Source organism: Pithys albifrons, chromosome 5 (genome assembly GCF_047495875.1).
Source record: "Pithys albifrons albifrons isolate INPA30051 chromosome 5, PitAlb_v1, whole genome shotgun sequence".
NCBI lineage: Eukaryota > Metazoa > Chordata > Aves > Passeriformes > Thamnophilidae > Pithys > Pithys albifrons.
In genome coordinates, this window is record NC_092462.1 from 67,425,732 (window position 1) to 67,453,432 (window position 27,701).

Sequence of the window (27,701 nt, forward strand, 5' to 3'; positions counted from 1 at the left end):
AAGAATAGAAGTTCAATTTTGAAGATAAGTTTTTGCGTGTGTTGTTTTGACAGGAGGATCCTCACATCTCATTTCCTTTCTCAGCTCCTCTCACTTGCCTTCCAAAGAAATTTTTTTAGCAAAATACGTCATTAGGCATAAAATAAAGCTTTAACTGTGTTTTCATATGTTTCTTTTAAACTCAAAAACCCCACTACACTAGTGTGAGGGAAGTTTGGCTGTGAAAGGGACACAGAAATGCCACATGATTAAAATGGAAAAAAGATATAATTTGGGAGTTTTTCCCAAAAACTATTTTATATTTCTGGAAAACATTCATTACTGATTTAATTACCCACAAATTGATTTTTCTTTACTATTCCCAAGTAAACTATTCATTGTGTGGAAAGCTCTAATTATGGCTGCTAATAGGTAGCTAATTCTGCTAGGTATTTATAGTTTCATCTCCCACAGAGAGAGTTTGCTGGTTTATCAGTAGATGTTCCTAATGGAAATACAGCTTTAATGAACAGGAGTTTTCCTTGTATAACATGTACCAATTCTCTGAGTGAAATCCAAAATGCAATAAGCATTTAAAGTTGAAATAAGTTCTGTTTTCAGTGGGCAAAATATTAAACTGACTCAGACAGCACATAATTACTAATATCTGTGTTATGTTCAAAAAGAATTTTTGAAATTTGATCACTGTAAAAATGCTAATTTCTATTTAAATCCTACAAGGTTATGTGGTTTCCATAATGGGACGTAAAAGACCACTGGTTAATATCAATGCCCAGGATTACAAGCTGCGCACTCAAGCAGAGAGGCAGGCTGTCAATTTTGTTGTCCAAGGTAAAGAACTGCCTCCCTACCTTGCTGCTTCTCTGTCTTTTGTCTCTGCTTGGCTTTAGGGGGTGACAACTCTGATAATCTCAGAAGAATGAATATTCTAGTAGTCTACTGGAGTAGGCGTGAGTTTTGCTATGAAAGAGAAGTTAAAATTATGTACTCTAACTGTCTTGGAAATTGCCAGTAAACAAGATTAATAACAGTAATACCAGAAATAATAATAATAATAATAATAATAATAATAATAGTTATAGTAATAACAAGAACAACAACAGTATAAATGTTCTCATACACTGGAGTGCTCTTTGGTAGTTAAATGTAGGTATTGATACAAACCATGTGTAGAAAGAATATCTAGAATTCAGTTCTTCAGATGCATTGTTGTATTTAAACATTTTCCTTTCTGTTTTTCATAGTTTCTTACTCCAGGAGGGTTTCTATGATTATGCTGTTTACAGATTCTAGCTTTATTTTGCCAGACAGCTTTAATTGAAGAAATATAAAATATTACAGTATTTCAAATGTTGTTATTGTTTTGAAAACCAACTCATTCTTTTAAGAAACATTCAAATTTAATTCTATGAAGGGCAATAAGAGAGGTGTTTCTTCACCCAGAAAAACATTGCCAATTTACCATATAGATGAAAAATGTAGAACTCAACATTAAGTGGTCATATGTTAGTTAATCTGATGCATTAATATACTCTGTTTAAATCACTCGGGCTTCAGTTTTGTACCCAAAAAAAACAACCTGAGTTGTCAGTCCAAGACTGAGATTCCACCTACCAAGCTATCCCTTGGAAGAATTATTTTTCAATTGGGTGATGCTGGCAGGGTTTTCCTAAAGTTATATTGGAAGTGTACAATTTACAGACAAGTGAAAAGTGCTTTCTAGACATAGTGATGATGAGCTCCTTATAAAGTGATTTGGATGATTCTCCATTTGAAAGGATTATGTGTTGTTTTTTTTTTCCTCTCCAAATAGTATTAACTGTAATGTTTCATTTTTAAAGTTACTCAAGTATTTACGTTGTATTTGACATTCCTTATAATTTATAACTGACTTTAAGTACTGTCACTGCAAGGATACCTACACATCTAGAATTGTAATATATACCCTGTTGCTTGAATAATAGTTGTGCTCAAGCAACACTGCCTTACTGTAGAAGGCCCCCACTTGTAGAATTTTAAAATCTGGTAAGATCTGCAGCAAAGCTTGCATGTTTTTAAGGCTGGCCATGCCTGCCCAGTGCTCAGTGTAGCTGGCCCCCATCCAGCTGGATGGAGCCCCTCCAGGTGAAGGCACGACACTTGAGCCAACACAGTGAGTCCTGCTGAGCAGACAGTGTAGCATTAATGAAGAGACATGGCCCTCTGAGCAGCTCTTGCCATGTCCATCTGTCCCAGGAGCTGGAGCTGAGGCAAAGCCATTACAGCACTGTCTGCCAAACACTCACCTCTATGCACCTACCATGATAAGACTGTCATATTTCATTGTTGGACAAATCTGATGAAAAAGAATGTAACTGTAATTCAAAATGTGATATTATAATGTCTGATAAAGCAAGGAATAAAAAATAAATTATTCAGTATTCCCAAATTTTATACAAAATTTCATTCTAGACTACAATGATTTTTGAATTTCAGGATTTCAGCTAGGAGATAATACTTTAAGACTAAAAACTTCCTAAATTATGTTAAAACATTTTTTTACAGTTAGTGAACTAAACCACACTTAATACATGTGTTTTATATTTATACTTAACAGTCTAATTCAAGTAGTTTGCATTTAGTTATGTAGCAGCAACTGGTAGCAGAAGACTTCTGATGCATGACAATATTGAGAGGAATATAGAATTTCAGCTTTATCTTACTGCAACTAAGTTTCTCACACTTCTTTCATAGTGTTTTTTCTCTTTTTGGATATTTCCCATTTCAGTAGTTTTCACCAATGTATAGCATAACATTCTTCAGTTATAGTTCTACCTGTCTGCATAGAGCAAACCATTTATTTTATATTTTAAAAATTTATTTATAGTTGTGACAAAATCAACCAGAAGGATATAATTATTTTCTTTTTAAAAAAAATTAAAATAGACTATCTCTAAAGATCATATCTCAGAAAAAAAATTTGTTTGTATTTTCTTACTCTACATTGTTTCATGAAGAATGTATATAGAATATATGTATTGTGATCAACTATATGCTGATTTATATAGTTTTATTCTCATTATAACTAAGAAGATATTTACCTGACCTTTACTGACACAACCTTTTCATACTTTTTATATCAATGTGTTGTATTTGTGTGGTATTGAATCAATTTGGCACATCATTTGAATAGGAAAACAAGACAGGTATTTGAGGCTAAAGACGCAGTCAGACATTGCCATCTTGAGAATCAGACGTGGGTCTGCACTTGATACAGCTGAGATCAAAACAGTCTCAGCATGGCATTCAGAGGAGGCAGTTTGGCACAGAAAACTGTGGAGAAAGAAGAGATGTTAAGTCTGAGTCCTCATCCTCTTAGATGTTCTCCCTTAATCAGAAGGGCCAATCCCAGGGAAGGGATTGTGGCACCAAAGCCTGACAGAATTCAGGGAGTGTCTTGACAATGCTCTTGGTCATATGGTTCAGATTTAGAGTTCTGCAAGGAGCAGGGGCTTGATGATCCTTTATGGTCCCTTCCAAGTGAAGATATTCTGTGATTCTGTGATTATGTCCCACTAGGGTACCCTTACTATTTGCCCACCTGGCTGTTCTTTGTCCCTACTCTGGAAGCTGAACCATTTGGAAAAGAGAATTCAAAATTGGTTGAGTTACAGGGTATGAAAAGGACAATGTGTACAGACTAGGACATTTAGGGTATCGGATGAGACAAAGAAGATTATGGATTTCAATGCTTATTTAAAGGATTGTTTCTGTATTTTATCTGATAAATCTTTTATGTAAACTGTATGGTTTGGAACAGAGCCTTTCACCAAACTGCAGGCCTGGAGAATCATTCTGCCTCATGATCACCAGAAATGCGTCATCTATTATATACCACAACACTGTTTTATGCACCACTGTGTTTAACACTGTAATGAATATACATTACATACACATGGAAATGTGAAAAAGTAAAAAATTAAGGCTCCAAATTGAAACACAGCAGTGAAACCATGTTCTGGCCTTTGAGACATTAAATTTTAATTGATTTCTAGGTAAAACTTAATTCAAACTTAGATAGTTTCAGACTTTTTTTTTAAAGGGAGTTTTTCAATTTATAGCCATGACTGACAAATTCACCTACAATTAACACATAATTTCATATTGTTATTTTCTGGTTTTAATTAACATATAATTATTTTGTTTGTTATTTCTTAACCTTATAATCTGTTTCATGTATTACTTTAATTGGATCTGCTAGTTTTAAAAATTCTTATAATTCAGAATCTTCAGGTTTTTCATTCCTACGTCGTAGTTCCAAGAACAACATTTTCCTTTTGGGTTCTTTAAATTAAAAGCAGATCACTTTCTTTCATAGGCTCTGCAGCTGATCTTTGTAAAATGGCTATGGTGAAGATTTTTAACTCTGTTGTCGTTTCTCCAACTTTAACAGCCAGGTTAGTAGTGAATGACTGCAAAACTGTTTGTTTGGGTTTTTTTTTTAAATAGTTGAATATGTTTCTGACATTTTAAGCAGCTGTAGAAATATCATGTATGCCTCTGAATCTTTCAACAAGCAAGGACTTGTAGGATGGTTTTACACGTTTAAAGTTACGTTTTTGTGCTTGAATGGCTGGATGTGTAAATCCATCCCAAGGCAATAAAGTGCCCTGGGGCCATTTAAACTCAGTCAGACCTAGTTCAGTGGTAGTTCCACATCTTTGAAATCAAGCCCACTGATCATATCCTTCCTGTATTTTGAGTGTATTGTACAGTGGGAATTGAACATTCAATGGGCTGGGAAAAAAAACAGGAATCAGGAAACCAGCACGCAAGAAAAATAAATGAACATTTTTTATTCTTGTATGGACGGCTTTCCTTTGCTAAGGAAAAGCTTGGTCATCATGATTCACTTCTGCTGTGTCTGGTCAGAGCTGGGTAGGAGATCACGGAATGTCCTCAAGAGTTTTACACCACTGGCAGAAATAATGAAGTCTCCTTTTCCTGTATAAAGGATGGAAGGGATGGTGCAGAGAGCCAGTGAGCATTATTATTTGCTGAAATGGAAAGATGCTTTGAAGGCAAACAGGCAGAAAAAAACCCAAACAAATGGGTTCTAATCTTTTGTAATACTGTAATAAACAATCCAGTGGAACACGAATTTGTGCAGTAGAAGTTCAAATGAAAGCAGAGATAGCAGATAGTGCAGAACATCAGTGTTTCTGTTGTCATCTAGAAGGGGTCACAACAACTTAGCTGTAGCTGTCAATCATGCAGTAAGGAATTCATGAGTATTTAGGTCAGTACAAAGTAACAGGGTTTGGCCTTCCAAATATACTTGGCAATTGTATGTAATATCTAACCCTATAAATTCTCTCTGTGTGTTTGTGTATGTATCATTTACACACAGTGGTGTCTTTATTTGATCAATGTTTGAAAATGTAATTTTTAATTACAAATATAAGTTCCATTGGTCAAATTCAAAGTTAGAATTCCTATGCCAAACATAAAACAACTTCTGTTGTGTTCTTGCTAGTACAAATCTGAAATGGAAAATGGTTCTTTGTTGAAGATCCTGCCTGCATTCAGGCAATGATACATTTATGTATTTAATGCTGGATAATGCACGATCACAAATGGCATTGTACATTTTCAGGAAGATTATCTGCACTGATTATAATTCTTTTTGCTATCTGAGTTGAATGAAGAGCCCAGAAGTTGGCAGTTGTGGCATGGATGAAATTTTTTGTGCCAGTAGCAGGCATAACTTTGAGTTAGATTAGTCACAGTGGAGCAGCCAACAGTTTTCAGAGGAGCAGGCAAGTGCAGGTGCTGAGAGGGCAAAGAATGTACTCCATTTTGCAGTTCCTACCTGGCACACAGATCCTTAGGTTCAGTAACTGGCTGTTTGTTGTCTGAAAAAGTCAAAGTTTTCTGCTTCTAATGTCATGTCTGATAAAGCTTGCAAATGTTTTCTTCTCTCAACAGAAAATTTTGCTTGGGTTGTTGTTTCTCAAAAGTATTTCTTTTAAAGAAGTTGTGTCACCAAATGGCTAAGGAGGTAACAGACATGGGGAAGTACTGGAGTTTTACATGTGGAAGTTGCTACTGAAAGTGTAGGGGAATGGCTACCCCAGACAACAGAAAAGTATCACTGTCTATCCTGCTTATTCCTATTCTAAGTGTCACAGCTGGAAAAGAAAACTGCAAGGGCATGTAAAAGAAATAGACTGGTTTAAACAGGAATTTTGAACTCCTTCCAGCCTTTAACAATGCGACGGCTTTGCGAGAGGAAAGCAGTTCCATAGTCAATAATGGCTCATTGCTGTAATATTTAGTAGGTCCTTACAGGCCAGGCTTCTCAGAAAAGCACAATCGATGCCTTTATAAATTCTATGAACACTCACCTGGTTGGACAGCAGCATTTTAAAGCATCAGTGAGGTGTCGCCAGAAAAGTATGGGATGAACCTTGAAATGTTGTGTTTCTGCTTGTCTACCAGGTGACATTCAGTTATTTTTTCAGTGGTCTGTTTCTTGATTTTTTTATCAGTCAAGTCAGGATAATGATTCTAACATCCTTTAAAAAGGCCTTTGAAAAATATCGTTGAAAGGAAGTCTGTACATAATTGCTGTTCTTGTTGTAACAGTGGGAATGCACAGTAGCTCTTCCAAACTGAGAAATATAATCAATCTCCAATTATCATCCCATCAGATCATATTCATTCCAAAGATAGCATACTACTATCTTTTCTTCTATCTTCATCCCCTTGTAAGTATCTTTTATTTCCCTATTAGAATTTCTAATTTTGGAAACAGGATTTTCACTTTGAACAGCATATCAAAGAGAAATATCATTTTTACAGGCTTTAGAAGTGATTATGAACATTTACACTGGGAGACAGTATCATATTAAGCATAGCTAAGTTTTGGCTAATGCTCAACATTTTGTCTTCCTTACCTTGGAAATGAATAAAAAAAATAATTCTAGATAATGTCTTACAGTGTTTATTGCTGGTTTGAGGGTGTGTTTGCAGCCTGCACTCACAGCACTGCATTCACTGTTCTGCACTGTAAGCTGTGGAGCTGTGAGGTGCTCTGACCCAACAGTGTGAAGCTTCACTGTTGTGTGACTAGCAGTCAGTAGATTTTCAGTTATTTGCACATATGATACTGCCTTTGGAAGTCAGGGAAAGGTAATCAAGTTACATTTTCATGAGGCTTCATCAGAGAGGCTTTCTTGATGAAACAGTATATTCCACTGTTACTGGTCAATTCTGTTCTGTCAATTAGCAGTCTCATTTTTGTCCTTGTGTTCATCTTTCAACTCAAATGCCGGCCTAGCAGCTTATGCTGTTGAAAATAAAAAGTCAATCTCTTACTTGGAAATAATTTTTCAGAAATTGGGAGAAGTAGCATTAAATGCAACACATATGATATGGGTCTGATGTTAGTATGAGCTGGCTACTGGCATCAGTGTTAACATCTCTACATTTTGTGTGGCACTGACAAGTAAACAAAATTTCTTCAGACTTCTTCCATTATTACCTCGATCTTCCTTAAGATGCTGTTCTGCTGCTGCTGGCCAAGTTGCTTACTGAAAATGTGCTGCTGACATAAATTATTCAAGTGCCAGCTTCTACCTGTCTGATGCAATCCACAGAACCTCCACATGATGTTTCCTGCAGGCAGATGATAGCAAAGAAACTTCTGAAGTGAGATCAAGGCATACAGTAGCAGCTGAAAGAGTGAGTTCTGGAATTGATGAGAGTGTGAAGGTACTCGGTGAGCTCAGATGGACAGTTGTAGTTCTTTTCAGTGTTTAAAACATCACTGCTGTGGCAGACACATGAAAACTTGGTAAGAAAGAATGATGCTGGCAAACTGTGGAAGAATTGCTGCCAATAGCAATGCTTGTACATACCATTTCCTATGCTCAAGATGCACTGATGTTACCCAAAGTCTTGCTGGTGCTACATGGACTTCTCAGGAAGTCATTAAAGTTGAAAATATCCCAACAACATGCAAATTAATTTTAGCAAGTCTACACAACTATTGAGTAATTTGGTGTGAATCCAGCAATTCTGCTTTCTCACCAATTTATTGTTCCTTCAGCACTGGACCTGTGCCACAAACACACAGCTTTACTTCTCAGCATGTCCGGAGCCTAGTTAAAGAGAGAGGTTCAGCCACAGGCCACATCTAAATGAGTGATCTGAAAAGGAAAAGCTACCAGTAAATAAAAGGAAAAGATGTATTTTCTTGGTCCCAGCTGCTTTTCAATAGCAGTGGATGCTGGAGGTTTTGTATGTCTTTCTCAATGAACAAACACCTTAATCAGCCTAATGATTTTCTGCGCTGGTGAGCTGTAAATGCAGCTCACTTCTACAGACAGCTAAATTAGTTAGAAACAGCCCCTATCACCCCAGGAACAAGCATTGTATTATGTGACCTGCATTTTTTTCAGATACAAGTCCTGTGATAAATCACATATGATTCATTTGTTGGAAGTGGCTTCAGTTTTAGTATGTCACAAGAATCTAGAGGCACTTCTATATGGCATATAGGGATTCAATTTTTATTACTTTATGGGCTGCTTATAATTTCTCAAATTCATACAAGAGGACATACTAATAAATCCAGCTTCGTGATTACATCATAGTTTCAACCAAATACATTCAGTAAAATGCTTAGAGCTGCTGCTACATGTGTTGATTTTCTTTAGTTTTGAGCATGATTCTTATGGCCCTTTATCTGTTTCTTCAAGAATTAAAGAACTGTTTTTACTTATGTTTCTTCTCTACCAGTTAATCAGGATTTTCACTAAATGCTTATTGCTCTGGTCCTCTGCCCATGGTTCCCACCCAGTATATGGATTAATTCTAGCAAGATGGTCAGCTTTTATTCTTAGCCTAATACTGGAGAAATGGAATCACAAGGAAAAGATAAAAGTTTTGGATTCTGTTTGAGAGGAGAATAAGATTGTTTTTTCACACACAAATGCTTTTGTTGCAGTAGCAGAAGGAAACTTCCCATTGCTGTGTCAGGAATGACTGTGAACTCTCGATAGCTGCTGTCCCACTCTGATATATAGCATTTTACCTTCCAAAGTGGCCAACTAACAGTGAATTTCTAGGCAAGCTGTAACTTAGAAAAATCATCCCTTTCCTCAAGCATTCGAAGCCATATTTTGCATGTATCCACCACAAGATACTGTTAGCTGAACACTTTATACATAGTGACCCAGAGCAAGTCAGAGTAATTTATTCTATACAGGAGGAACTAAATATATTTCAAATGCTTAAATATCACAGCCAAAAAGGACATTCATGATGTGGCAGGTTTTTTCAGGGTTCCTTTATGTGAGTTGTTGGACGCAAATAAATATATTTCATTTATAAAACCCTTTTGTAGGTCACCTTTTAGATTGGTATGTTTTCAAACATTTTGGATACAGGCAAAAATTCTATTATCTTTAATTAACCATCTGTTCAGTTTCCTGCTCTTCATGATGTAGCTGCTGAGAAAACAAATTTCACAAGTTAGCTGAATTTTTATGGTTAAAAGGTAAAAATATCTCGGTCTTTATCACAGAAACATTGAAAGAGGTAGCTTGAAGTTAATGCAAGTAACATCTATGAAGGGGTGATGTATCTTGAGCTATTACTTTTATACTACCACATTAAAAATCCTGATAGATGCAGCTTCAACTCTCCTGCTCCCCAAAAAAACTCCAGGAAGATTCTACAAAATATTACAAAATTAGTATAACCCTTTTCCTTAGTTACATGACAACTTAATAGGCATTTTGTGGGGAAACTGTGACTTAATTAAATAACAGTAGTATTAGTAATATCAGAAAAAAAACAGTAGTGTTTTAATTCAGGGATATTTCTAAGAAGGACCAGATCCAATATCCATCTGGTCCATTTTAGCCGAGTATGGCCAGTACCAGATGCTTCAGGATGGAGATGTAACATTTATAGTTTAGGGTACCTGTCTGTCTGCAGATTTTCATCCTCCTCTGCTTGTGGGGACAAGTCTAAGTTCTGAAATGTATGGGTTAAAAGTCTTTCCACAAATTCATTGAATGCCATAATTTCTGAAAGTTCTTAAAATTCATGTAGGTGTTTGTCACACAAGCAGCCATTTGGGCTTTTTCAGGTTTCATTACATGCCTTTTAAACAAATAATTTATTTTTTTAAATATTAATTTATTAACTGTGAATGTCTCAGATTCTCCAGTCATTAAATTCTTCTTTCCAGTTACAAAATAAAAAACATTTCCATTTGTTTTTTTTTGTTTTGGTGGATTGGGGTTTTGTTTTTTCATATTCCTCCATTTGTCTGATTTCAAAATACCTTATTGTTTTTATTTCTCTTTTGTTTCCTAACCACTTAACAGCTTTTATGCTTTTTGGGGATTTTTTTTAACTTATCTTTATTTACAAAGCTTTTAACTGTGTACTCCCATGTCTGCAGTTTTGAAGTTTCCTGTTAGGCATTTACAGGTTTCAAAGTCAAAATGCAAAGTGTGATGTTACTAGTTGGATTATTATTTTATTGATCATGATTGATTTGATGATATTAAAAAAGAGGATTTCACAGAATGAAAGACAAGGATATTACTATTTGGGATATAAAATTTGATACTGTTGTATGATCTTCATTTCAACAGTCAGAGACATAGTGCTTTTTAGAAACAAGATGGAAACCTTGTGGGAATAGAAAATGACTGATTTTTAAAATATTTCTAAATGTTTATTGTGCTACCAAATGATCATTAATGCCCTGTTTAAAGTAGTGTCCTTTTAGTAACTTTTATGTTTATATGTTTTTATTGTGCTTATATAAAAACTTAACTATTAACATTGTTTTAGGTTCTTAAGTACTGCATTATAGGATTTTTTTTACTAGAACTTTTACTCAAACAATTAAGTTATGAAGGATTTCAAATAATTCATCTTTTTCACTCCTTCTCCAAAGAGAATCCTTTTGCTTTAGGAAATCTCTTGTTCACATACGATTTAATTCTCAGTATGTCTTCAAATTAGAAATAAAATGTCATTTTTTTCATGGAAATTTTACAGTTGAGAACTGTAGTTCAGAATCAGACAATCTGTGGCCTGATGCCATACCCTTTTTTTTCTGAAGATGTGCAGCTATCCATCAGGAACCATCTTAAACTATTTTAGTCTTGGCTCTCAACCTGGTCCTTGGTTAAAATAAGGTGCCCTTGATATCTTACAAAATACAACCAACTAGTTTAGAAAAGACCCTTAAGATCATTGAGTCCAATAGTGATGGTTGGAATGATGGTCGAAGCCTCTTATTTAAAGCTTTCCTAGTTAACCCAGTTTTAAACTTTATTTTAATTTATTTTCTAATCCAACTCTTAAAACAAATATCTTGATGTAATACAGGTCATAGAACCATTTTGGTTGGAAAAGACCTCCAAGATGACTGAGTCAAGCTGTTAACCCAGCACTGCCACATTGACCACTAAACCACTGGTGGTTTATATTTTATATTATTTCATACGGATAAGACTGGAAAACTAAACAATGTCATGCTTTGGATGTGTTGTTAACAGCAGTAAAAATTTCCCCAGTGACTCAAAAATGTATCACAAAGATGTACAGATGGTTCTGACTAACTTCAGGCCTCCTTTTTTGGGAGGTAGCACCCCACAAAGTGAATGCATAGAGCACGGCTTTTCCAGATGTCAGTTCTGAAAATCTAAGTCAGAACCAACCTTAGTCCCTTGGCTATAGAAGCAGTATGAATTTAATTAATTTGAGCATCTCTTTGCACACTGTAATGCCCCAAAACACTGCACATGGCTGTTAAACTACTATAGCAATCTTGCCTAAGTTTCAGACAATCAAGAAAATAGTTAATAAAATACTAGATTAGCTCAGTTGGTTAAAACTTAGTTGTAATAATGCCAAGGTCATGGGTTCAATACCCTGTGTGGGCCATTGACTTAAGAGTTGGACTCAATGATCCTTGTGGGTCCCTTGCAACTCAGAATAGTCTGTGATTAGTTTATAAATCAAAGGCTTTCCTCCCATCTGTAGAACAAAAAAACCAATACTAGTCTCTGCCTGGTTTGCAGTGTGTAATCCAGTTTGTCATACCTTTTAGCAAGAGTTAATGAGAGGAGCTTGCTATTTCAATATTCCTTCAAAGTGAGGAGGATTCAATTAAGCTATTAAGCAAAAGTATACGGTTCTTTCAACTTCTTTCACTCAAGGTGTGAAATGGGTGGGTTGGTACATGCACTGGAATGGCAAAAGTTATGAATTTTGAATTATAAATTGCTTTGATTTTTTCTTTCATGTGTATTGATGTCAAATCGAATGCTTCCTTCTGTGGAACAGCATATTGCATGCAAGTATTATTACTTTAACAAGCCTGAAAAAATACAGGTGGGGCCTTGTAGTCTAAGGCTGTAAGAGCAGAACCCATTAAGTTGATGTGAAATGCATAAGAAAAAAGAGATAAGAGATAATAAAAATATCTTACGTGTTTGATGAAAGTTAAGGCGGAAATAGTGTCTACTATTTCACTTCTTGGCATCAATCTAGAAAATCATGTTTAGCATTAATTCAATCTTATGTAATATCTTTTATCTGAAAATATAAGTGTATTAGAAATATGTATTTCTTAGATCTCACAAATTTACCCTCATTTTCTAACTGAATTTGCATTGTTTAGGAGAGTAGCAGAGCTGCACAGAGAACAGCAGTGTGAACTTCTAGTTCTGCATTTAGCAGACAAGAGTATTGTCCTGAACTTCAGCTTAACCACTAGATGTTTAAGATGTGGTAGATGCAACCCCGCAACTCTGAGCAGTTCCTCAGTGAACTGGCAGTGTAACTGTGCTAATGGACTGTGCTGTTCAGGACAATAATGATGACAAACAAGGTCCTCTAGCCCAGATGGAAAGCCAAACTAAAAGAGCTGTGCTGCTTTCAGTAGGTGGAGTACACAGCATCTTGTGTGAAGTCTATTTTGCTGTCCAGACAAAATAGACTGTCAGAAATTTTGAGTTAATTTTCATTGCTTCCACAGGTTTTTGGATACACATAAGGTTGCACTTAATTTTGGTCCAATCCTGCTCCTTCTGAATTCAGTTTTACTTTTAGCATGGAGATGAGGTGATCAGTAGAACCAATGCTGACTGGTTTTGAAAATTCTTTTCCTCCATTCCTAAGTTCTGATACATTTATCATAAAATTTTTATGTATATAAAATTTCTTCTAAGAAAGGACTTTTCCCTATGAAGTATTCAGAATATATGGTGTTCTGAGCCTGACTGAAGGCATGAGACACTACTCTGGTACAAATAATAACCAGTCTATCATGTTTTTAGTGACTGGTTTAATCAATGCCATTAATTTCACTAATTCCATTGATTCACAGTTTATTCATCTTTAATATTCACTGTTCTGATTTGTATCTTTTACATGCTATTTCAATGACTATGTGTACACTCTTGCTTTAATTAATTTACTTCCATTAGAAATTGTAACTTTTCATGTAACTGTATTCTCTTGCTACAGATGATCCTGGTCCTTTCATCTATTTCTTTTTTGTATCCTGTGTCCCAATTTCCTATTAGAATATGTTAATCTGTTTCACTCTGCTTCTGACTGTGTTGTAAGTGACTAATAATTTAAGATCTATTATTAGAGCTCAGCACACTGTTAGTCAATGTCACATTGTAATTTAAGGCAGCGTGAAACTATCTTAAGAAGCTGTGAAAAGTTATAACTAGTAACCATATTGATATTTCAGCCATTTTTAAAAAAATATTTACTTGAATAACTGCTAGGTATTAAGAGAAGTCTACAGTGGGAAATTAGTTTAACTCATGGGATCACAGAATGGTTTGGATTGGAAGGGACCTTAAAGACCATCTTGTCCCAACCCCCCTACCATGGGCAGTGACACCTGCCACTAGACCAGGTTGCTCAGAGTTCCATCCAGCCTGGCCTTGAACACTTCCAGGGATGGGGCATCAACAGCTTCCCTGGGCAACTGTTCCAGTGCCTCACCATGCTCAGACTGAGGAATTTATTCTTTATATCTAATCTAACCCTGCCCTCTGTCATTCTAAAGCTCTTACTCTTGTCCTATCCCTCTAGGCCCTTGTCAAAAGTCCCTCTCCAGTTCTCCTGTAGTCCCTTTAGGTACTGGAAGATTCTGTAAGGTCTTCTTGGAGCCTTCTCTCCTCCAGGCTGAACAACCCCAGCTATCTCAGCCTGTCCCCATAGGGAGGTGCTCCAGCCCTCTGAGCATCTTGACGGCCTCCTCTGGACCTGCTCTAACACATCCAGGTCTTTCTTATGTTATATACTAATTGCAAAGGAATTTGGAAATGTATGTTACAGCTTTATGACTTACACTCCTATCTACAGTAATTAAAGGAGTAATAGATCTAACAGGAATACAGTCTAATCAGATATGCAGTCTTTTCCCTACTACTACACCCAGGCATTATATGTGCTATATTATGTCTATTCTGCTGTGGACTTAATTGAATCAAATACATTTATTATTTCCATTGCGAAAGTATGTTTACATTCAAACCAACAATTTAGGGTGCTGCTCCTGTAAGCACTCTACAAACAAGTCACAGTGCACATGCTAGAGACCTATCAATATAGGAGTAAAACAGATGAAGAGAAAAACAAAGCAGCAGTTACATTTCATTACAAAACAGCTCTAAGTGAAGAGTTCAGGTACATGTTATTGCAGAGCTTTCAGGGTGTTGTTGCTTTCAGCTGTACACTCTGTCCTTATGGAGGGAACTGTCCTGATGGCACAGACAATGGATCAGGCTGTGTGTGTCCTTACAGCTTCATTCTTCAACCCCCTTGTTTGTCATCAGGAGGACACTGACTTTGCACATAAGTGAAAACGTTATTTTCTAGAAAGGACTCAAGTCACTGAGCAGTAAGGAGTTAATATTGGTATAGCAGTGAGCCAAATGCTTTTACTTTTGACCTAATTGACATTAGTAAAATTGCCCATTTGCAACCACATATTAACAAAACACAGTCTGTTCCATAATTTCTTGCACGTTTCTGCAAATTAATTGGTTTTAAGTAGTACCTTGTTATGTCATCAAATCCCTGAGTAACTTTTATAAGATGGCAAGCACAGTCTGGGTGTACAACCATGGCCTTTGTGTTTCCAGAATATGTGGAGTAACAATTCTTTTAAATCCAATAATGATTTTTTAATTTTCTGTGGATGTTTATTTTCACTTTAACTTATCATTGTGCGTATGACAAGTAGTTGATGATACAAATGGAAAGCATTGTTAAAATTTTTTGGATATGTTATCTGAAATTTCTGAAATTTTTCAGGTTAATTGCCCAGATCCATGATGAATTGTTGTTTGAAGTAGAAGATTCTCAAATCCAGGAGTTTTCAGGTAAATACAATCTCTCTTACTTCCTATTTCTCAAAGAATAAAGAACTAATGTAGCAAGAAGCAGCACATTGATTCTCACAATTAAGAAAATATATACTAAGCAGATTTGTCTGAATGTTTCTCACCTCTGGCTCTTATGCAGATAAAACATGATACATTTCTCATCTGGAATTCATCACCATGTTTATTTGTGTTTAGTTTTCTTGTCAAGATTCCATCATCCAGTGTGTGAATCCTGTAAAACTAAATGATAATATTTTCTCCAAGGTTTCCAAGGGTTTCAGAAGGAAATAGACCAGTATATAAAGTATGGCTTGGAAAGTAACTTCCTAAATAGTTTAGACTGGGCCCTGTTACATAAAGAAATATGAAATTCTTAAAGTAAGAATATAATGTACTGTAATTTCTAAGTTAGTTTTCTGATTATTTTTATGTTAAGAACATTTTTAAGATGGCATTCTCAAGTTTAGGGTTAGTAAAAGTTCTAGCCTACATTTTTATCCTCTCATCTGGCTTACTTCCAGACATTATTTCCTAAGCCAGAATTTGTTTCAGCATCTGGTTCAAATTTAGTTCACAAGAGAGGGCACATAGAAGGCTGTTGGGTCTCTTCTCCAGTAAGTAGTGGATTTATTCCTGTAGGAACCAAATGTTTATTCACAAACTTTAGTCTAATTTGAAGCTCAACAGCATGTTTGGCCAAAACAATTAGCATAATGTCATAAGTATTTTAAATGAACCATACAAGAAATATCTTCCATTATATCATAAGCATCTAAGAAAAAATTAATTTTCACCTTCCAGTGCTGCATTCATTTGAACAGTGCAATTTGCTATATTAGTCTCATTTCATCATTGATCCCTCCTGTGAGTATCAGTGCAAAATGAGAACTCTGAACATCCATCTAATCTAAACAAACTACCTGGGAAATATTTCAATTCAACCTATTAGGGGCGTTATAATGAATTAGGTTAATATATTAACATTTGATCTCTAAATACAGGAGTTCAAATACGATTTAAATTTTAAAAATATCATACAATGTATTTAAGATTGCAGCATCTACTCAGAAAAGGCAATGTCTAAAAGTGACATACTTTCAGAATTGGAAAGTGTAGTATATTGAAAGAAATCTGTAAGACAGCATAGAAAGATTTTTATCTTATTTTACATCAATTTGCATTAAGTATAGAGCTAGTATTATCCCCAAAAGATGAAAATTATTCATGGTTGCCTATACATATAGAAAATCACAGATTCTTCTCTCATTGGGCCGAATTCTGATCTTCATTACTAGTATGAATTTGTAGCAAATTCAGGAAAATCAATATTTTTCAAGTATAACATTAAAAAACTCTAGCTATATTGTGAATAACAATAATACATTATCCCACTATAGAAACACAATGAGTAGAGGCTTTTTTTCTGAAAATGCAAAAAGAGTCCAGTTCAAACACTCAAGATTGGAGTTCCCACACAGTTACTAGTTCCTGTATCTCCATGTGTAGCTGCACTGTGCAGAACAACCATACCTGTAAATTCCTTACTGTGCTCCAAAGTTATCACCCTGTAATTGAACTTGCTAAGATGACCTTCAGAAAATGGACCTGGGCAGTCTAAAGGTCTGAGATACCTTGGAAATTGTCACTCCACTTAACACAGGATGCCAAGCTTGAGTGTTCAAGATGGGAGTCTGTTTCATTCTTCTGACTGGAGATTTGATTTTTGATTTGTCTCTATTTTACCCTAAAAGGGAAAGAAAAAAAAGTAAATTCTGCATTACAGGAACTTTCAGATATACTCACATCAGAAGAGTGATAAAATGTCTTAACACAAAAGAGCAACCTAAGACATTCAGTTCCTTCTTCATCTTGTCATTCATTCGTTTCCTTCCTCTTTATTCATCACTGGGATCTGGGCTCCCCAGTACAAGACATGGACAGACTGGAGAAAGTACAACAAAGGGTCTCAAAGATGATGAAGGTTCTGGAGCATCTCTCCTGTGAAGACAGGGTGAGAGAACTGGGGCTGTTCAGCCTGGAGAGGAGAAGGCTCAGGGAATCTTTCTAATGTGTATCCATACCTGAAGGTGGGGGGCATAGAGGAGGGAGCCAGGCTCTTTCCTGTGGTGCCCAGGGACAGGACCAGAGCCAATGGGCACAAACTGAAACACCAAAGGTTTGCTTTGAAGATCAGAAAACACTGTTTTACTGTGAGAGTGACCAAGACCTGGCATGGGTTGCCCTGAGAGCTGGTGGGATCTCCATCCTTGGAGATGTTCAAAGGCCATCTGGACATGCTCCTGGGCAACCAGCTGTACTTGGCCCTATGAACAGAGGGGCTGGACCAGGTAACCTCCAAAAGTTCCTTCCAATCTCCCTGAATCTGTGTTTTGTGAGTAGCTCTATGGCTGGTAGAATTAATCCAAGTTGTCTTAAAAGGGTCCAAAGCTGGTTCTTCTTCAGTGTTGTTAGTGAGGATGGTGCTTGATCTGAATAGGCAAAGAAAGGGTGCATCTGCATTAACATCTAACTTCCAGGCAGAAGTACATGCTGAAGCGGATCTCCCCATTGTCCCAGTCCGTGGTGTGAACAGTTTGGTTCACATCACAGAGCACTCTGAGAGTGGCTGACCTAGATTCCTTTCAGATGAAACTAAATAGGAACACTCTTTTCTCCTAATCTTTTCCAATTATTTCAGGAGCTACTAACTGAGGTAACAGATTAGATGCTTGAGTTTTAAACCAAAGAAGTGTCACTAGGATACCTGCTCCTAATTCACTTTAGTGCTTTGGAAGTCCAAATATGGTTTTCATCTCCTTACCCAAAGTTCTTTCACCATTTTCTGTCGGTCCTTACTCTTCTTACTTTTATTTGCCAATATTCTTTAGCTGTCAGCTTTGTCTTTACATATCTAATGAGCTTTTGTCCATTCAGAAACTTTAAATTACAGAATCTGCTGACTTGCAGTTTCCAGCCTGCAGTTTAATGATCCAGAGAGAAATCTCAGTGGTACAGTCACAAGCTCAGTAAAGGGAAAGACGTGGACTTAAAGCTAAAAAGCAGTGTTTGAGGGCTTTAATGGACTACAGTTCAGTGCTGTTATTCTCCTGCATTTACTGTGATCCAAGAAGCACTGGCCTACTATTCAGTGTGTTTGCATTCAGATTCTAGTCATGCTTCTGATCTACTTTTTCAGGAAAGCAACTACAAATATACGTCTCCATTTTCGTATTTGCAGAATGGATATGAAATCTTAAATATTTTTAAGATTTATAAATGACGAACATAAAGGTAGAATGGTATTATTTCATTAGATCATAGTGCAGAACATAAGCCTTCTCAGCAGCATTTCCCTCATGAAGTGTCTCCTTTATACTGTTATAGAACATTAAATTGTCTATTTGCATCTAATACACTTTTCAGTGGAGGCTGAGAACTGCCCCAAGGAATCATAATGCTGGTGCTTCTTTAGTTGTGCTTAGGACTTCATAGTCCCAGTAAGAATTTTCAGTACTTTTCAGTATACAGAAATCCAATTTATAGTGCATCTAATAATGCACAAATGATTTTGAGTCTTTTGAGTCTGATAAACAAGAGGTAAACAATAAGGTGTTCTTTTTGTCTAATTCCTATTTCTGCACAAAGTACTGCATGTAACTTAAGTAAGGTGTTACTTGTATTTTGCAAGAACACCTTCCAACAGAATCCATCACCCACAGTTTTATAGTATGCATATGGCTCACTGTGAATGGACAAGGCAAAGCATCATTTATTTATAACAAGGCATTGAGTGTCCAAGCTTTGACATACTTTGAAATACAATAAAGCACATACTACTCCAAAATCTGTAATTTTCAGCAAAAATATGGCATATTATTTCCCTTAGTTCTCTGTTTAGGGCAAGAACATGTCAGCAAAAGAGCTTTTTACAATCCTAATTTCCTATTAGAGGGTGCTTGGGAAGTTCAAATCAAAACATTTGGCAGAAATTCATTTGGTTTGGGTAGAAGTCTCAGCTTTACCATCAATAATCTGCCTGGTTTCCAGCCAGCTTGCCTGTCTGGCTTCCTCACATCCTGAGCTCTCCAGCAGCCCAGGAAGCAGAAAGGCAGAGGATATTTTGGAAGTGCCAAAACCTGGACTGTTGGATCTGAGAAGGCTCAGCATCAATGAGTTCTGAAGTCTGGTAATCAGGTAGACAGCCTGTCCCCAAATCAGACAATGAATCTGTCTAGGGACTCTGGAAGAGTATTCAGGAATTCCAGAACTCAATTTTTCATTTTGTAGGGACTGTTTCTGACACTGCCACTCCTTGCTGTGGTTGAAATGCCTCTTTGCACTTGGATTATTCAGAATACATTACCACTAAAAGGAGGAATACACTTTGGGGTGAAGAAATGCAGAATGTTTTAGTTTTTTACAGTAAAGTGATACCTGTAGTTACAACTGTAAAGTCTGGCTTCTGATGTGTGTTCCATAAATAGCTGGTGGATTTGAAAGGTGAACTTTGCCAATGGTGATTACTGTAGATTCTTCCATGTCTTTCTGCCTGCTTAATTGCATCCATTAGTGATAATTAAATGAAAGACACTTGGTACTTGAAATAACATCTTTGCGTAGAAATACGTGTATTCCAGTACTTTGTGTTCAATATCACAATGCATTAATTAATTTTTAAAGATTCTTTTTTAAAACTCATAATCATACATTATTGATAGAATTAAAGAATTTCTGCATCTGTTCTTACATTTGGTATATGTGAAATATAGAGTTTTAAACAATTTCTTTAATATTTTACCACATATAAAATATTTTAGGTGAAGTACTTACTCTAAATGAAAGAACACCTGAAGGACCAGTTTAATAAAAAAAATCCAGATAAACTAAGCCTATTTATTTTGCTATTCAGATCAATTAAAAATCTTAGTACCTAAAGAACAGTATCTGAGTTTTTTTTTATCCTCTGCCAGTACAAATTTTTGGCTCATTTACAAATTCCATGAAATTTCTTTTTATTCTGCTACAATTTCCTGCCTAATGGACACTGAGGCAGCTGCATAAAAATGTGCACATGTTCAAAAGGGGACTCAAGTATCAGAAGAACAAAAGAATGAACTGGTCATCACAAGTTAGTGACATTTTCTGTTCTCTGAGCTGCCTTTTTCTAACTTGAAAAACACTGGTGCATAAAGTAAAGATGCCTCCAGATAGCTTTCAATTTGCAAAAATCCCTGTTCCATAGATCATATGTCTGGCCAGCTTTGACATGTTTCTGGAGTCATAATTTCATAGGTGAGTGCGCTTGAAAAATGTCTTCAGTTCGATAGGGACAAATAAGCTTTTGTTCCACAGCAGGCATGCATGTCTTTCCTTTGTTCCTATTCACAGCACTTTCAATAAGCACATTTATCCTGGCCAGTATCAAGAAAATGTAATATATGTTAAAACATATGTTAAAATTTCAATTCCCTTATAATCTTGTAACTTTGCTGTCACCAGTTTTTTTAATAAGTAATATTTTAGTGTGCATACTTAGCATTTACAAAGCATTTCACGATGAGTATAATCAACAACTCTCCTAATTGCTGACTCTGGGTTTCGAGAGATAAATTACAAAGATTGGGAGAACAGCATTTTACAGCTGCCATTGCAGTATATGGCTGGCTGTAAAAGAACATTTTAAAATTAATAATTTATGTGCCCCAGATATACTAGATTCTTGACTGAACAGAAATAGTTATTATCCCCAAAGCCTCCAATCTAAATCTTAGAAAAGAAGCAAAAAATTAAGAGTGGTAGACACAGATCTATTTAAACACTGTAGTTCCATTTTAGTGACCACACTCTAAAATGTGTATGACATAAAGAAGATAGAGTTATGTATGTCTGACTGTTTATTTCTAGCTTTGAGAAAGAGGAGAGTTTTCAAGGAGGTTGGAAAAAGTAGCAGGAGAATCAGATATTATGTACATAGGACTAAAGGGGCCCTATGCGATTACATACCCCCATGCCATATGGTCTCTTATAAATTATCATCTCCATATGAAAAATTACTCCCACTAGCAACTCTTCCAGAATTTCATCTCTCCAAAATCTAAAACTTTAAATTTCCAGCCTAAATGTATTCAGCCACTATACCTATTTATTTTTGTGCAAGGACTGTAATTTACTTTAAGTGCTTCCTTCTCTGTTTACTGTCTTAGCAGACGACTGACCAGGAATTGCAATTCAGCTGCTTTTTCTTGATATTTCTGTTATTATATATTTATTATTTCATTCAAAATCTGTGATTAAGTAGATATAGGTTAATCTTTTGTATATTTGCAAAGGTATGATTTCAAAAGGCTGAAATGCAGCACAACAACTCAGATTGCTTGAAATGAATGGCTTTACTTGCCACCCACTAAACTGGGTAGAGAAGAAGTTGGTGTGACAAGAGGAGAACAGGGAGCCAAACTGACACAGAAAAAAGGAATTAAGAAAATGGAGCAAACCCATGGAGAGGTTTTTAATGGTTGTCAAAGTAAATGAGGAACCATTGGGTTTGTTCACTGATGTGGCCACTTTAATCTGTACTTTTTAAAATTAAGAGCAGTTAAGAATGCAGCAGAATTCTGACTGTGCCAGATGCCTTAAAGCAAAATGTCTGTCAACCAAAGGAGAAAGCTGTTGCAATCATTGCTGCCATCATGAATCCCCTTTTGGGGATAACAGTTAAATGGGAGAGAACGAGTCAAATTCAGAGGTCTGGAGAACTAGGGGAAAACTGGTCTAACTCAGTGCAAATGCAGACAGCACCCTTTATCATATCACACATATCTTTCAACCCACAAATCAATGCTGCTGACTCATGCCCCATCTTTTGTTGTCTGTTGGAGCTCTTTTTGTCAAGAAGACCTATTCCCCCAGTTGCCCAAATGCTCTATTGCTGTCATTTGTCTAACACAAAAAAACCCATTAAGTTGCACAGAGTTGAGTGTGCCCTTCGTAAGTGCTGTGGTGGAATATACAGAACTCAGTGATTCTGCGTGAGAAGTGCAGAATGCAGGTGTTATCCTCTCAAAAGCTTTGTGCAATCATAGCCTGGTAGGGAGCTTACTGATGGGAAAATGTTTATCCAGGACTAGCCACCCACTTAGCCTTCTGAAGGCATTCCACCTGGCTGGGATGCCCCAGCGTCTGCTGCATTGCTGCCCTCCTGGAGCTGACAGCTTGTTGAAATTCAGAGTGGGCTTCTCGTCCAACACTCCGCTATTAATAGCCATGTTGACTTGGACTGGATTTCAACTGGATAATTATTTAGGCCAGCACTTCTCCTTTCACAATCTGCGGTTGCAAAGTTTGTTTCTGTGCTGGAAAAATGGTGCTGTGTCCTGCACTGGACCATGAACTACCTGAAATCTAACATGGAGCAGACATATAGGTGTAGCTGTGCATCCATGTGTCAACAAATGTCTTGGTTTCCTCAGCTTTGGCACTTGAGCAGCCGCTGATCCTTTGAGTTAGTGCATAATTCGGACTTGATGGAAAAGCTCCTGACAGCTCATTAGCACGCAAGTCTGAGTGAGCCAGCACGGCCTGAGCACTCCACTTCTGTTCCAGCAGGAGCTAGTTATCCTTATCATCATTATCAAGCCATCCTCGGTGTCACCCATGTGACACCAAACATTCATGCTGCTCTTCACTGCTGGCATCATTAGGAGAGGTTTTGGCAGCAGCCAGAGCAACAACCATACTCAGCTTCTTAGAGTTCTTGTTGCTCCTTTGCCTCCAACCTCAGCTGCCAAAGAGCCATGATGTGCATCGGGGGACAACTTCAAAGGAAGCTTCTCAGTAATCACGTGGGTTTCTCTCCAGCACCTCTCCTCACTGCTGTGAGGGCATCACCACATCCATTATTTAGTCATCTATCCTGTCAGAGCAGTGGAGGCAGCTCAGTGTCCTGTGTTCTAAGGCTGCCTGGTATTCCTATTTCACTTTCACTAGCCAAAAATCACTTCTTTTTAAAAAACTGTTTATCCACTGAATCTCTCTTTGATTTTTATTAGAACAATATGTGTTGTAGCAGGAATCTTTGTCAAGCAAAATATTAATTAGCAGGCCCAATGATGACAAATCTGATCCCAAGTGACTGATTTGGAATAATTATAGATGCATTTGCACAGTAATAGTGAGCTTGGTGTTATTGCATGATGAGTTGTTAAGTTACATGAATTATAGTGAAGTTTAATTGTTTAGATTCTTGAGAGCTCCACTATCCCACAAGGAAGATTTTTGAAAAAATTTGGCTGTGACCTTTGTACTTTAATGGATAAGATATTTTAAAAAGTTCAGGCTCCCAGTGGGGGGCTTTTCCCTAGGTTTTTTTTTTTCTTTTTAATTGAATTTTATGGCTACACAAGAAAATTAAAATATATTTCACCAAACATGTTATGAGTACTGAACTTAAAAGATGAGAAATTCAGCACTCAGACAGGCTGTATGTACCTCTGTATGAAATGTATTAGTACTGTACTTTATATTGGGATATAGAATTTAAATAATTCTGCAAATTTTACTCTAAAATTTAGTTTAAAACAAGAAATTATCCTTCCACAAGAGATAAAATATAACTTAAAAATAATCTTTAAATTTGTGTATGGTATTTTTTAATGCAGAAATGCAAGCATTATGTAACATAATGTAAAGCATGTCATTTTTTAAATTTTATATATATATATAAAACAATTCCAACATGGAAAATATATAAAGCTATAGGTTTTCAAATTAACCTTACAGTACTGGTAAAAAGAACAATGGAGTCCCTGCAGCAAACCACAGCCTTGGAAGTGCCACTAAAGGTAGGGCTAATTCTGAATTTCCATTACTGTCTTAAGCATGCTTAGCCTTGTACATTATCATCATCATATTAAGAATGTAGCAAAAACTATTTTGCCTTCCACTTAATTTGTTTCATTTTCATATTTGTGGGTAATTTCTTTTTAAAATTACTATAAAAATTACAAAGGAAAATAACTGAAAGTCAATCTCCCTTTTGGAAAGTGAGGTTGTCTGAGTAAAGGGGTATTGTAATTTCAAAACCTATTTCATTCATTGCCATGAAACTTCTGTTGGTTGTGGTAGATTGAAAAATATCTCCTTTAACAGCCTTTCTAGGTGTGCCAGGCATTTGTTACTGCTGAAAAAACATTGCAAAAGGTCTTTCTTCAGTAATTTTCACTTAGAAAATGGGTCTATTTAACATTTCTGTGTGGATACCTAACACACAAAGCAGACAAAATCCTTGGTCACTGTTAAAAGTAGAGGGCATCATCTTCCAGACCAACATCTGTAAAAACTGAGTAGATCGCTGCACAGCTATTGTATCTAACTATGTATTGGACCTAATTGTAATTATTTTATAAAATACAAGCCTCCACCCTATCCTTCTGCTCAGCTTTTGTTGCTTGACAGAAGACATTCCCAAGCTTTACAAACTGCATTTCTGTAGGTTGCTTACATTGTATAGCTGTGCTTGCCTAGCTTCTTTAGTTACAAATTCCTAAAAATAAAGAGAAACAAGAGTGTTTTTTAAGGTATACTACATTTACATATTTTTAATTACCTTTAATTTCCAGGTATACTGCATTTAAATATTTTAATTGCAATTAAAACATGTATTTACACTCAGGCTGCTATAAGGTTTATAAAAATAATGAAATATACTATTATTGGTGGCATATAAAGTGAATAGCAACACTACAGTCCTTCCTTAGGAGACTCTGGTAGTTTTTTCAGTGGCTACAACGTTCATACTTTGCCTGAGGAAATCATTGCTGTGAAATAAATATGAACACTTTAATAGGTTTCTAAGAAAGACAAATGTTTACATGGTTACTGAGAACATTTTTGGTTACACAGGCAGAATATCATTTTAGTGTTACATGTGTCAGACAAACCATTAACTGGTAGAAGGTTTCAATGTCCTATGAACAAAATGGGACACACCATCTTATTCACCTCTGTCTAAAGTGTCCTACTGTCACACACTGACAAATTCATCTCAGTGCATTAGCAAATGGATTCAATATGTCATTCCTGTTGGAACTGTAATTCTCAAACTCCAACTATGTTTCAATAGGTGAAAAGAAACACATGGTTGGACAACAGGCAGTTCTCTGGGGGTTTCAAAGATTAGGACTTTTTAGTAGGCAGTAGAAGTATTTGGAGAGACACGTTTCATTACCCTTGTTTGGTCTCCTTTTCCTGAGCAAATTACTGTAGGAGTCCTGACACACTTTTACTCCTACAGCACACTAGACTACATGCATCATGGAGATACTTCATCTTCCTCTGAAGCATCACAAAGAGATCAATGACAGAGGCCAGATAGAAAACATAAAGTACCAACAGCTTGATCTCAAAGAAGAAATTGAATGATCTTTTAAAAAAAAAATCTGTATTTTTATTCATGTTGTTTACCCTTCTATACAGTAAGAATATGTCTTTTAGGATTGGAGATGCTGAAGATGAAAAGGTTTTTGTGAAATGCTCCTGCTTTCCTTCAACAGACTTCCTTCAACTAAATATGTGTTATGTGCTCTGTTACTATGAATGTTATTTTTTAATATGGAGACAAAATGTCACTAAAGTAGAGCACACATACAGTCTTAACAGGGAGAGATCTCTCTTTCTTCTTTGAGGTAAAAGATGCTTTATCTTTGAAGTAGCTTTTTTTCCAAAATAGAGTCTTTGCTAATGAGGCAGCTTTCATGTCAGCAAATCTACTGTATACCAGAGCACCAGGAACTGCAAAACAAACTGAAATTAAACCAAAGCAACAATAAAAATACTCCAGAATTTGAAAAGTGGGTGGTAAAAACCCCATAGTATCTTTATGCATTACTGACAAAGTTGCTGCTGATAAACATCAAATTCATCACAATGATTTTGTAGCTCTTTTGAAAAGCATATAAGATGAATTTTGCATTAGCATATTCCTTGCAAGTCAGTAACATGTATTTGCAATTTCAAAACTAAAGGTTAATTTTAACTGTTAAGGTATTTTAATCAAAATTGTTGCAATAATTGAGTATGAATAGAAATGAAGAACATTACATATTGGATAGGTATGTAATCTAGAGCAGTATCAACATCCAAAGGGGAAAGCAAAAATAGTAATCTTGCGATGTGTGATGTGTTTGTTTGTTTAAGTTTTTATATTTCTTTTATTCTGACAGGTTCCCTTGAAAGTGATTCTCACCACTGGGAAATCATGGGGGTGTATGACAGAATTGCAGGAGATGTAAAGCAGTCATCGGGGATGTTATTCAGTACCCGAACACCTCATTGGCCTGTGCCGATTCCTCGCCGAATCACTAGGCAACAGCGCTGCTGGATCTTTCATAAGCACCTAATACTCTGCATGTGAATTTTTTTACTTCATTTTGTCTGTAGCCCTAGGCAACTGCAGTGAGATAAAACTGGTTTTTACCAGTTCACTGTGTTTCCTTTAGCCAAGGTAACCAGCAGGGAGCTGCTTTTGTTCAGAGCTAAATTACTACATGTAAGAAACGAAACAAGACAGTATTAACCCTTTGGGAACATCACAAATATATTTGAGTTAGAGGATGTTTAGACTTTGATGTTAAATATTTTGTGAAGTGCTTATGTAAAAATACTTCTACAGTGGCACTATTTGAACTGTATCAGCAAATGTTTAACTTGTATTCAGCTTATTTTGTGTTTTGTCAGTAGAATGCAGATGCTTGGTGTTCATCACGTATTAAATATCCTGGTCACCAGAGTTACAAAAAGATTTCTTTGGAAATGAACCTAATTTTTATCTAGAATTTTGAAGCAAAACAGGTAAATGAAACTAGAAGTCTAAATACAATAAAAATAACCAGATTATTTTCAATTCAATTAATTTCAAACTCAATGTGCACACTGTAGCCTCAGCATTGTTTAAAGGAAGTATTATAGTTTTTCCTAATTTATTATTTTTATTACTGATGTAATGCTAAATATTGTTTAGATAAATTTTAGGAGTTAGCCTTGTACATCTAAGGATTCAGGCTTTTACTCTAATGTTTGGATTTTTTATTGATAATTTGGTTTTCTGTAGAGTTTATTCTTTAAATGAGTTTGTTTCATAACATTACTGTTTTACAAATTCTGTCTACATGCTTGTAGAATATGAAACTGTCCTCAACGTCTACTAATTACTCAGAAATTGAAGTCAAGCACAATACTCTTAAAAGGTATTCACTAAGTTTCAGCATTAGACATCAA

General features: G+C 36.0%; 1 protein-coding gene across 1 annotated transcript in view; it reads left to right on the forward strand.

Annotated features, from left to right (window-relative positions):
* POLN (DNA polymerase nu) overlaps nucleotides 1-26,795 on the forward strand; it is a 95,469-nt gene extending 68,674 nt beyond the window's left edge. Inside the window, exons 20-24 of the mRNA XM_071556953.1 lie at nucleotides 721-831; nucleotides 4,358-4,436; nucleotides 15,358-15,425; nucleotides 24,207-24,268; nucleotides 26,648-26,795. Coding sequence (XP_071413054.1) covers nucleotides 721-831; nucleotides 4,358-4,436; nucleotides 15,358-15,425; nucleotides 24,207-24,268; nucleotides 26,648-26,716 — 389 coding nt within the window. The 3' untranslated portion in view covers nucleotides 26,717-26,795. The remainder of the gene's footprint in view (nucleotides 1-720; nucleotides 832-4,357; nucleotides 4,437-15,357; nucleotides 15,426-24,206; nucleotides 24,269-26,647) is intronic.
* Nucleotides 26,796-27,701: the final 906 nt, after the last annotated feature.